Source organism: Lichtheimia ornata (genome assembly GCF_029851405.1).
Source record: "Lichtheimia ornata isolate CBS 291.66 chromosome Unknown scaffold00032, whole genome shotgun sequence".
In the NCBI taxonomy this organism is placed as follows: Eukaryota; Fungi; Mucoromycota; class Mucoromycetes; order Mucorales; family Lichtheimiaceae; genus Lichtheimia; species Lichtheimia ornata.
The window spans coordinates 243,741-256,719 of NW_026695352.1; the positions used below are offsets into that span (position 1 = coordinate 243,741).

Here is a 12,979-nt window from a genome sequence, read left to right on the forward strand (position 1 = left end):
ATCCCGCTTTGTTACACCCACATCTTAACAAGATCATGATTACATACATCGTGCCAAAGAAAGCAAAAAACAGGAAGCAAGGGTATCTCAGGGGTGGCTAACAAGTGAAATAACCTGCATTGCTGTTTATCACCATTGTATCCGGATGATATTAGCTGGTGCAATCTCTTGTTGTATTTGCTACTTACCCCTTTCTCAATCCAATCTTCGTATGTAAAAGGGCCGAATGAGCCGTATCATAAAGACCCGAGCATCGTGTATACCATGATCACCAACAAACAAAGGAAAAGGTTCTCATTGTGTTGCTTGACATTGCATACCATGTATCCACAACATCATACGCCATATTTAGTAAACATAACATACGGCTCTTTCAGGAATGACGACCGATCAATCTACTGCGTCTCTTCTATAACATTAACCGGTATCCATTATACATGCTTGAACATCCACCACAGCATGTATGGGTCGGGGTAAAACAATGTCTTAAAACTACCTCCTTATAAACCTTGTAATGGCATGAACGTAAATGTACGTTTGATTATCCCACAGCATCCACTCAACTTCGATACCAAAACGTGTCATATATGTACATGTCACTCATGTCTCTTTAATTGGATGATCTTTTGTGTGTGTATAAAGGCTGTAAATTTCTATGCCTTGGTAGGAAAGCAAACTTGCTTGCCCTGGGTGAATCCTTGAATACCTCCGTCAGCAGCTTGTTTCATGCTTCCTTCAGACCATTCCACCTCAGTCCAGCGAGGTTCACGCAATTGACCCTTATCCATCAATTCGACAAGATCCTTGAGCATCTCATAGCGTTCTTCATTGGTGTGGTTGTCAGTCCAACGAGTCATCCAAAAGCCATGGAAAGAAAAGTTCTTGAAAATCAACATCGAAGCTGGGATAGCCAATGGAGCACGGGCCATGGCACCATAAGTGACATATTGACCATTGTGGCTGTGGATAAATGTGTTGATGTAAGCGTCTTGTGTATGTGAGCGTGTGTCCTATCCCCTTTCCCATGCATATCGTCATATCCCCATGTCATCCAACATCGTTGATAAAGGAAAACCTCCTCCCAATGCCCCTTCTCGCATTCTTTCGCTGTACCATAATCATCCGCAATGGTGAATAACCCGCCCTGAACTTACCCCAGATAACGTGCCATCTCCGTGGCGCTCTTGCCACCAACGCAGTTAAGACCAAGCAATGGGGGTTTACCACCAAACCACTCCTTCATCTTTGAACGCATCTCGTGAGTACCAAGCTCCTCGTCAGTGACCACATGGGTAGCGCCCAACTCCTTGAGTTCTTCTCGCAACTGCTCAATTTCGGGTCGATTGCGCACCACGTTGACAGTATTGATACCCCAAGCCTTGGCAATCTGAATAACAGCTTGACCCACGGCACTATTGCCTCCATTTTGAATCACATAATCGCCTTAAATATAAAAAAAGTTAACTTTATGAAATCCATGATCCATCAAAAGTTGCTGAACTTACCAGGTTTGAGTTGCACAAAATCTTTAAGCATACGATAAGCGGTGCATGGATTCACAGTGATGGTAGCCTTTTGGATCAATGATGTGTTGGTGGAAGCAGGCAAAGGTTGGAAATCAGCTTCGGGACCAGCAGCATGGGTACGCCATGTTCCATAACCACTACGAGCCATCACTACTTGGTCTCCCACTTTGAGGTTCTTGACATTATCACCCACAGCAATGACTTCGGCGACACCTTCGTTACCACCCACGGCAACCTTTTCACCTTCACCAAGCTGTTCAAAGGGAGGCTTGAGGGGATACACGCCTTGCACTTGGTTGATGTCAGCAGGGTTGATAGGAGAAGCCAAAAAACGCACATGCACCGTATCAGACGTCAAAGCTGGAAGCTTGTAAGAATGCATTCTATTATACATGCAATCCATGTACCGTCAATAACATAGGCACGCGTATTGTATGTGTGTATGTGTCAACACTTGCCTCAAGACCTCGGAAGGCTTGCCATACGATCCATACACCATGGCATTCACCGTAATGTCAGAAGAAGCACTTGAATAGGCACGACGCACCAATGAGCGACCGCCCATTTGCTGTGTATGTTGCAACAACGATCGAATCAACAAGCCCATGTCGACAGGTTATGTAAATATGCAAGAAGCGAGCTCTCACGCTTGTATTTGCGAGCGGGGCTAATCAAATCTCAGATACCCGCGCTAGAGATCAGTAGAGAAAAGGAACTATTCGGCAGTGACCACAAAAAGCACGTGCACACGCGATATCTTAGCCGTGGTGGTGTGGATGAGTTATACTATTGAATACAGCCTTTGTTCAAGACACGATGAATCCATCAAACCCTTCCTCTTCCTTATTTTTTCCTTTATCTTACACGTGGATAAACTTTTACTATCTTTGTATAATACAATGCATAAAGTACCCAAGCACTACAAGGTCTCTTACATTATGGAATCTGAGAAATGGCCCTTTAATCAAAACATAATTCACAAGAGATAGAATGAGAGGTACAATGAATTGCTTTTATGGGGGTGATCCATCGATGTGGAGAGGTTCTATCCTTTGAGTGTGCATTGTGCAAGGATGCGTGTGAAGTGGCACTCAATGCGTGGTGGCGAATTATGCACGAAGGGTGATGGTTGTATACGGTTGACAGGTTGCACAAAGAATGATGGTAGTAGTTGTCATGAATAGCGTGTACTATACGATAATTGGATGCACCGACCCGTTCAGGATGATAGTATCAAGCACAATAGCCTTCCCCACGTTTTATGTCCATGTCCTTCCTTCCAATGTTCCAAACCAATATTGAGATCCATATCCATATCCATACCCATAAGAAGTCGTATGTATTGAAACAAGTTGCTACGCGTATATAAAGCTGCTTCTATACAATGGCTATCTGCTGTCCACATGAACACAAGTTGTAAGGGATTTTGCTGCAAGTAAAGATCGCTGTTCGAGACAATGCAGTAAAGACATCGCTGATAGGAGCTGCTGTTTCGCTAGAGCGTGGCAGAGGAGTCTGCAAAAGCGTGTGTTGTAGTAGGGTGACAAGATTGCGAACGCTGTTTGAGACAATGGAGTAAAGAGCTTGCTAATAACAATTGCTGGAATGAATGCTGTTACCCTTGAACGTTGGTGGAGGAATGTGCAAGATAGGGCATGTGTCAAGAGACGCGTGTGTTGTAGTGGGGTGCACACGCCATGGACTTGCCATTCAGTCAAAGACAAAGCGGATCAAGATAACCGTAGGAATGACATGATGGGGTAAAGCAGGACAATCGTTGGCAGGTGGTAGTTGTATACTTGAATGGGGCCAACAGTTGAGAATGGGAAGAAGAGGCAAGAAGTTGGGAGTGGAAGAGCTGCAAATTAAAATTGGGTGAATGTCATTTCTTTGTTTGAGTGCTGTTCAATCAAATCCCTTTGGATCAAGAAAGTTGAAGGATGGACATACTGGGCTGGAGCAGGACAATCGTTCACATGCATTGGATTGGACAGCAAAGGTGAAGGGGAGGAATGGGTTATTAGCTGGCAGTTTACAAATAACTTTGCAAAATGATCTTTGTGAAAGTGGATGATGTTTTGTGTTTCAGCGTTTCTCAGCCAAACCAACACGGATCAAGAAAGTTGAATGATGGGCATGCTAGGCTGGAGCAGGGTAATCGATTACATCCATTGTATTGGACAACAAAGGTGATTGGGAGGAATGGGCTATCAAGTGGCAGTCTACGTATAACTAACCAGATAAATTTCTCTGATTTTGGATGATACTTCTGTGTTTGAGCGTTACTCAGTCAAATCCTCTCGGATCAAGAAAGTTAAATGATGGGAATGATGGGCTGGAGCAGGACAATCGTTCACATGCATTGGATTGGACAACAAAGGTGAAGGGGAGGGATGGGTTATTAGCTGGCAGTTTAGGAACTATTCCTAAATAGTGTACAAGAATCATGCATCACCTGTGCTGACTGACTCAAGTTACACAACACGTCCCTCTGCATCCTTGGTTCTATCAGGATCTATCTACTTTACAATGAATAAAGACCTCTTTTCATATAGCATCACGCTTAAAACATAAAGGTGCCTGTATCTCCAAGCTTTACAATCAAACGTGGGCTCTTTAATAGATGAACGTGCTCGTCGGGGTCAAAGGAATCTTGTGTCAAAGTATGAAGTTCATCGTGGCCATTCCCAGATTTCGCAATGTCGCTACCAGCCAAACTGGATCTGGGGGTCGACCTCTTCGACGACGACGACGACCAAAAAATATTTTTTGGGCTAGTTGCGACATTGAACGTGAAACTTTCACACAAGGTGCTGTTGGCCAAGCCGACCCCATTGCTCTAATAAAAACCACACGTTTCATTGTAAAGTTTGGAGATACAGGCACCTTTATGTTTGTAAGCGTGATGCTATATGAAGAGTGGCCTTTGTTCATTGTCAGTCAAAGTCTCTCCTGACAATGGAGCAAGTCCATCGGTGTCAAACCTGACACATGAATGCTGTGATCTAATTTCTCCGCTTTATTGAGCGAGTGCAGCTAGAAAATTTGGATACAATAAAAAGTCTAATCTATAAGTCTAAATGTTCTTTGATCTTTTTCTTCGCTCGCTGGTCAAAACCGCACAATGGATCAACCCTCGCACAATTCACCACCTCCCAATCCTATGTCGGAAGATGGCTCTCAACATGCATCTCCCTCTACATTGGATATACAAGCGATGGCTCAACAACTCCAACAGCAGCAAATCCTATTGCAACAGCTCCTTCAACAACAACAGCATCAACAGCAATCGACAGGGTTATCCTCTTCGGTACCTGGTTCTCAACTTCATGACTTGCCTTCACGTCCATCCTATGAATGGCAACCTGATGAACACTTGACGGCTCGTATGCCAACCTTGTCGCTCCCACTGTTTGATAGCACACTATCAAATGACGAGAAACAAGTCATTTTTGATCGATATCCGCCAGTATCTCGACTACGGTATGCTCCACCTGAGACATTACCAATCGCAGACCAACGCTTTAATAAGTCGCAGAAACTACAAGACCAGACTCTGCGACAAATTCAGTATGGCTTGTCGGGTGTCTTACGTCCTCTTGATGTCCTTGGTTATGTCTTACACCAATCTTTGCCACAAGACCAATTGGATCGTGTCTTTGCCATCCTTCATGATTTGAGACTTTTGGTGCTGCACAATTGCGGTATGGTCAATTCCGCTCGTAATCAACTGGCTTTGCGGGTGGTGAATCCTGAGTACAAGATGCCATCAACAGACAAGACATATACAATGGATCTCACTACTTTCAAAGATACGTTGTCCCACCATAATGCCTTGCAGAAGGCTATCAAGGAAGCCAATCCTCGTGGTGGCACGCGTTATGGTAACTCGTTTTTTCGAGCTGGCCCGTCTCGAAATGCCGATGGCGGGCATCACAGTTCCGGCTCCCGTTATTTTCAACAACAACAACCACGACGTCCCAACAACAACAACCATCGAAGAGGAAACAGCAACAACCCCTTCAGAAACAATGCACAGACCACTCAACACAGCACCAACAACAACTCCCAGTAGGAGGTCGTCTTCACCATTTCCATCGAGCCTGGTTACGTTTAACCAACAGCAACTGGGTTCATTCAGTGATCAAAGACGGTTTCAAAATTCATTTTGCTCGCCAACCTCCTACATCAATGCACCATCCTTACACACAACCACCTTCACAAGAACAGAAGAAATTGCTTCGTCAAGAAATTGCGGATCTTCTTCTCAAGAAAGCCATCGAACCAGTGACAAGTCCATCACCAGGTTTTGGAAGCACAATGTTTGTTATCCCCAAACGCAATGGCGGCTTTCGTCCCGTGTTCAACCTGCGCAAACTGAATCAATTTATCAATGCTCCTCATTTCAAGATGGAAACCTTACAACATGTCGTCAAGCTCTTACAACCAGGAGATTTCCTCACTTCAGTGGATTTACAAGACGCTTTTCTCCATATATTGGTCCATCGCACATCAAGAAAATATCTACGCTTCCGGTGGCAAAATCAGCTCTTTCAGTTCAAGACTACCCCTTTTGGCCTTTCCGTGGTTCCTTGGCTCTTCACTCGTTTGACTCAACCAATCCTCAAGTGGGCTCGTTCACAAGGCATAAGGGTATCGGCATACTTGGACGATTGGCTAATCATGGCACGTACGGAGGAAGAAGCTCGAGATCACACCAATCAAATGATCTCTCTTCTTCAACATTTGGGCTGGTTGGTGAACTTCAAAAAGTCTCACCTCCAGCCCACCCAGGTAATAGAACATTTGGGTTACATGCTGGACACACACTCAATGACTATAAAGTTGCCAGGCACCAAACTTCGAGATCTCAGGCGGTCGATCAAACAGATCTTGATGCATCCTTCTCAGTCTGCTCGCAAGATTCACAGCCTGACAATGCGGATCAAGGCAGCAACCATGGCAATCTTTCCAGCAGCCATGTACACACAAGGATTGATGAGGTTCAAGAATCATTATGTACGCCATCAGCAAGACTGGGATCAAGTGCGACCTCTTCCTCAAGAATGCATAGACGAATTGACATGGTGGAATCTCAACCTAGAGAAGTGGAACGGACGATCAATCATGAAGCCAACACCATCATCACGGGTTTTTGTGGACGCCAGCAATCTGGGATGGGGAGGTGTAGTACAAGGTCAAGTGGTGCAGGGCACTTGGACACAAGCGGAAGCACAACAATCGATCAATTGGAGGGAATTGAAAGCTGTACAACTCACTCTTCAATCGTTTCCCACACTGTGCCACACCTCCATTCTCATCCGATCCGACAACACAACAGCAGTGTCATACATCAACAAACAAGGAGGCACTCGTTCGGAAACCTTGAGCAAATTGGCGACAACGATTTGGGAAATGTGCCTTCAGCGTCATCTCCATCTACAAGCACAACATATCCCAGGGATCCTCAACTCAATCGCCGATCAAGCTTCTCGACAAATATTTGCCAAGAATCAGTGGCAACTGCTGCCAGCAACCTTCCATCAACTTCAACAAGCATGGGGTGTACACGACGTCGATCTCTTTGCGGACCGCACCACAGCATTACTTCCGAAGTATGTGGCGTGGAAAACAGACCCATTAGCATTGGCAACAGACGCCTTCACGTTGACATGGAATCGGTTCAAGAGACCACTCATTCACCCACCTTGGAATCTGATTCTCCCAGCATTGCAGAAGGTCAAGAGAGAGAAAGTCACGGCCACAGTCATAGTACCTTGGTGGCAGAGTGCGATATGGTACCCACTTCTCAAGCAGATGGCAACACGTCCTCCAATCATTCTCAATCCGAAAATACACACTCGTGTCACATCATCTCTTACCCCCAATCCATGGACAAACCCACGTTGGAAGCTTTCCGTGTGGAGTGTCTCAGGCGCAAGTTTCGCTTTCTAGAATATCATGACAACACGGTGAATCACCTTTTGGCAACCAACAGGTCCCTGAATGCTCGCTCTTACCGCAAGTTTCAGCTTGAGTTTCTCAGTTGGTGTATCACACAGCAAGTGGATCCAAACCATTTCACCATGGCAACACTCATCAATTTTCTCTCCACCATGCGCTCTCGTTACTCAGTGAATTCATTACCGCTTATGCGTACAGCCATTATCCATTTTCATGTTCAACCATCACTTTTTCAACATGATTCTCAACTCGAACAACTATTCAACATATGGCGTGAAGAGGCACCACCGGTCCCAATCGAACGTCCCCCTGTTGATTTGACTCCTTCTTTTGCATTTTGTCGCACGATTGAATCTTCGGCTCATTCATCTTTATACAATTTGGCTCACAAGACGGTTTTCCTTCTTGCTATCACGGGTTTCCTTAGACCATCGGATCTACATCGTATCAATCTCCAAGATTCCTTTGTTGATGGCTCTCGTTGTTTACATCTTTCTGTGGTGGCACCCAAGGAGAAACGGAATGGTCGTCGTATTGTTAAGGTGGTGCGCATCAAGCCATATCCTCAAGATGCTACTTTGTGTCCGGTGACAGCATTTGAGGCTCTACGGGATCATCCTAATACGGTTAATCGTCCTCCGGGTGCACTATTTATTAGTACCACCAACGCTCGTGTGGCGGCTTCTTGTGATACCATATCTCGTTGGTTACGCAATGTGGTGTCACGTTCCATCAATTCATCATCGTCGGCTTCAAGACGACCTGCTATGCGTTCTGTGGCTTCGGATTTGGCGCTCCAACATGGCATTCCCCTTGATGATGTAATCACTCACGGCAATTGGGCTTCCTCCATGATGTTTGATAATCACTATCGGCGTTCTCGTCATATTTCTTCTGATATCACATCTTCGGTGTTACCTGGTTCCTCTTCATCGTCTTCGGCTTGATCCTGGTTCACGGTTTTTCTCTGGAGCTGCATTCATGTGTCAGGTTTGACACCGATGGACTTGCTCCATTGTCAGGAGAGACTTTGACTGACAATGGAGAGCTAGTCCGGAGGACTAGCTCAAACCTGACACATGAATCTTCCCACCCACGCCTCCCTTTTCTTTTCCAGCTCGCTCATAGATCAAAGAACATTTAGACTTATAGATTAGACTTTTTATTGTATCCAAATTTTCTAGCTGCACTCGCTCAATAAAGCGGAGAAATTAGATCACAGCATTCATGTGTCAGGTTTGAGCTAGTCCTCCGGACTAGCTCTCCATTGTCAGGTAGGTGGACCCTGGCAGAGCAAAAGATGCAGAGGGACCTCTTTGTGTAACTCAGCTACTTTGCATGACTGCAAGGATGGAAGGATGGTACTGTATACTATTGACAATAGCCGATACATTGCGAGCTAACAGCCATCTCCTCATAATCGGTACTGATGTCCATTCTATGCCATGTGAACAATGCTCCTGCTCCAGACATTCATTTCCTTGATTCAATTATCTTGATCCGAGTTGATTTGGCTGAGCTACGGTCAAAGAGAGATTACATCAATCCATACATCAGCATACATTCGAATGTCTCAGCTGATTAATCCTTGTTCGACCGTAACTCAACCAAATCAGCTCGGATCAAGCTACTTGAATCATGGAAATGAATGTCTGGAGCAGGAGCATCATTCCCATCACGTGGATTTCGCAACTATGCTGATTGGATAAAAGTGGCTATTAGCTGCCAATGTATGACCTGAAAATGAGGGTTGCGTACCGTTCATGCAATGTCCCTGAAGTCCTGACTTTTTAGCTGAGTTACCCAAAGAGGTCCTTCTGCATCTTTGGCTCTCCAGGGTCTAGCTACTTGACAATGAACAAAGACCACTTCTCATATAGCATCACGCTTACAAACATAAAGATGCCTGTATCTCCAAACTTTACAATGAGACGTGAAGTTTTGAATAGAACAATGTGCTCGGCTTGGCCAACTGCACCTTGGGTGCAAGTTTCACGATCAAGCTTGCCAATCCCAGATTTCGCAATGTCGCCACCAGCCAAACTGGTTGTATCTCGTTCCTAACACAACCCCCGTTGGTTCCGCTTCAACTCGTTCAGATGTGGTTGGTCTACCCAAACCGCGCTTTATTTTCAGATATAATAAAAACAAAATTTTTCTCTATGAACCTCTTTAGATCTTCTCAAGCCGCGCATCGTGGTATTTGGTTATGAATCTTAATGAGCTATCCCAACAGCAACTGGCATCCATCCTACGATCCACAGCAGGAACAAAGGATGATCCTCTACCGCTCCCAGAACCAATCATCGACGAATTGGAACAACTTAACGAGGAAGACTGTGCGACCCTGGTCCACAAATTTCCCAAAGCCCTCTTACACTATGAAGGACAAAGCTGGACCCAATGTGGTGCGATCAATTCTATCTTCATGGACCGAATCAAGAGGTTCAAGATGGATGGCAAACAAGTCGTCCAAGCAAAATACAAAGACAGCGAGCGATTGCGAACAGCAGCCAGAGCCACAACAGAGCTATTCGAAGAGCTCAATGACATTATTAACAACCCCAACACTGATGTCAAAGAAGAACTTATGGGCTTACAAGAGAAAATCAAGCAATTGGCAATCTACACATTTGCAGCAGCAAAGACAATCGACATCGATGCCAAAGCCATTGCTGAAAAAGCCCTTGGACTCCACACTGACCGAACAGTCATTGACAGGGATTTGGCATTCTCATCAGAAGAAGTGGAAAAGATTCAAAAGAAGCTGTTTGAACAAAGACTCACCAGTTTGGCCACAAGACAACAATCGGGAAACGGATTCAGGGGAGGACGTGGATATGGAAGAAGCCGAGGTGTCAAGTCTTTCCCAAATCGTTACACCAATCGTCCATGGACAAACAAGTTTGCAAACCACCATTCAGACAGCACCACCACTTCCAACAACACCAACAACCAATGATCACTCCACAACCCAACATGACAACAACAGCCTATTCTGCTCCTTGCGATGGCCTACCATTGGGAGGTCGTCTCCAGTACTTTGTCCACAACTGGAAAAAGCATGTGCATCATCAATGGGCAGTATCAGTGGTCGACAAGGGTTATCAGCTACAATTGTCTCAACAACCGATCCCATGGTGGTCGGGGAAAGAGACTTTGAACGAAGCAAAGTTGCGGGAGTTGGATCCAGTGGTGAACCAATTTTTGGCGAACAAGATAATAGAGGTGGCACCGATTCAGTCACACGATTTTTTGTCCCGCTTGTTTTTGTTGCACGAGAAAACGAAGGTACGACCTATCTTGGATTGCACAAAGATCAATCAATTTATTCAACTCAATCATTTCAAGATGGAAGGCGTGCCTGCCTTGAGGGAATTGGTGGAAGAAGGCGACTATTTGGGCAAAATCGATTTGAAGGATGCGTATACGGTGGTCCCAATTGCTCAAGATTCACGAAGATATTTGACATTCAGACATCGAGGGGTGGTGTATCAGTACCGCTCCCTTCCATTTGGCGTGAGTGCAGCACCAAGGTTGTTCACAAAGATGATGCGTTATGCGTTGGAGCCAATGAGAGAGAAGGGCATTCGCTTGGTGTATTACCTGGACGATATTTGTATCCTAGCCAAATCACGTCAACAGTTGGTGCAACATTGTACCAGGATTATGCATCATTTACAAGACCTGGGTTTTATCATCAATCACGTGAAGAGCGATACGGTACCCAAGATACAACAAGATTTTTTGGGATTCACGTTCAATACCAAGGAGATGATAATGAGAGTGCCCAAACAGAAGTTGGAGAAATTACACATGAGGATTCATCAAGCTTTGAGGAAAACATACTCGTGCAGATGGATAGCAGCTCTTTTGGGGAAAATGACTGCAATGATCCCGGCAGTAGGCGAGGCCTTGTTGCGAATTCGCTTTCTTCAGAGGGATCTAGCAAAGGCGTTACAAGGCAAACACCATCGATGGGAGAGTCCTTGTCATCTATCCGTGGAGAGCAAGAAGGAGCTGACTTGGTGGTTAGAGAGCCCTTTGACCACGAAGGGATTGCCAATCAGGCGTCAGATGGATCCAGATCCACAGGTAGTGATATACGTGGATGCATCCAATACGGGATGGGGCGTAGCAAGCGATCACGTGGAGACCCATGGCTTTTGGAGCAAGGATCAACAGACCAAATCAATCAATGTCAGGGAGTTGACGGTGATTCTTTATGCTCTATTACTCCACTTGCCAAGATACGCAAACTCACACATCCTAGTACGATCCGACAATGTCACAGCTCTCAAGTATGCAACCAAGGCGGGTGGTACAGCATCCAAGGATCTTCAACTTCTAGCCTTACGGATTCAGGAGTTATGCCACCAACATGCAGTGACCCTATCTTGTCGTCATATTCAAGGGATTACCAATACCAAGGCCGATGCTCTGAGTCGAGTTCAAGTGCCAACTTACGAGAAAACGTTGCCATGGAACCTATTTCACAAGATTCAGAAGAGATGGCCACACGTGGAATTGGTGATAGATGCATTCGCATCAATGACGTCAACTCGCCTGAAGAGGTTTTGGAGCCGTCATCACGATCCATTAGCGGAAGCAACGGATGCTTTTATCCAACAATGGCCAACGACAGGCTTGTATCTGTATCCTCCGTGGAGGTTGATTCCGAAAGTGATGAGGAAGCTGATTCGAGACAAGGTCAAGCAAGCAATAATCATCACTCCCACATGGCCGACTCAATTTTGGTGGCCAATGATGTTACAACATACACAAACACGACCATTACGACTCAAGGAATCGAGCACCTTTTCAGTGACCGCATGGCTCTTCTCAGGCACTACCATACACAATTAGGTGTATCCGAGTCTTTGCAAAGGTTTTTGGAGGGTCATTTGCGAGAGAATACTATACGTCAATACAATGGAAAGTGGCGAATATGGGTCGAATGGTGTACAGCTCAACAGCCTCCGATTCATCCTGTTCATCCTACGGTCATTCAAGTGGTGGAATATCTCAAGGTCAACCGTGCATTCGCATCATCAAGTCTAAGACAAATGCACGCTGCCATTGCTTCGGTGTTCGATCTATATAACCCCAAACAAGCTCCATTGGCAGCACACAAGGTGGTCCAAAAGTTTTTTCAAGCCAAACAGAAGACTACGTTGGAGGTTCCTCGTTCACAGCAACCTGCTTGGGATCCAATCTTGGTACTTACGTTGTTGCGTTCATGGGGTCCTTCTGATCAACTTGATTTGCCACAATTACAGAAGAAAACGTTGATGCTTTTGGCACTTGGGACTTTTGCTAGGCCAAGGAATGAATTGGGGAACCTGCGTTATGAGGATGTTCAAGTTTGCAAGGATCCGAATACCGGTGTGGCAACAGGTGTCGAATTGCTTTTCCGATGGCATAAGACTGGTTCAGCAAAGAAGAGTTTTTTGGGTGTTGTGGAAGATAAGGAACAATGTCCGGTCACG

The 12,979-nt window shown here is 45.3% G+C and overlaps 3 protein-coding genes across 3 annotated transcripts; 2 read left to right on the forward strand and 1 right to left on the reverse strand.

Moving 5' to 3' along the window:
• Positions 1–653: 653 nt before the first annotated feature.
• On the reverse strand, positions 654–2,133 carry O0I10_006943 (uncharacterized protein; the record flags this gene model as incomplete). The annotated part of the gene is made up of 4 exons (XM_058486966.1): positions 654–960; positions 1,155–1,443; positions 1,506–1,909; positions 1,985–2,133. 4 exons carry the CDS (start codon positions 2,131–2,133, stop codon positions 654–656), a joined length of 1,149 nt encoding a protein of 382 aa, XP_058342301.1.
• A 2,517-nt stretch (positions 2,134–4,650) lies between these two features.
• O0I10_006944 (uncharacterized protein) lies at positions 4,651–8,437 on the forward strand (the record flags this gene model as incomplete). Its single annotated transcript, XM_058486967.1, has 4 exons — positions 4,651–5,410; positions 5,602–6,320; positions 6,372–7,141; positions 7,183–8,437. The coding sequence occupies 4 exons, from the start codon at positions 4,651–4,653 to the stop codon at positions 8,435–8,437; spliced, it is 3,504 nt and encodes a 1,167-aa protein (XP_058342302.1).
• Positions 8,438–9,699: 1,262 nt separating this feature from the next.
• Positions 9,700–10,452, forward strand: O0I10_006945 (uncharacterized protein; the record flags this gene model as incomplete). The annotated part of the gene is made up of 1 exon (XM_058486968.1): positions 9,700–10,452. The coding sequence occupies one exon, from the start codon at positions 9,700–9,702 to the stop codon at positions 10,450–10,452; it is 753 nt and encodes a 250-aa protein (XP_058342303.1).
• Between the last annotated feature and the right edge of the window lie 2,527 nt (positions 10,453–12,979).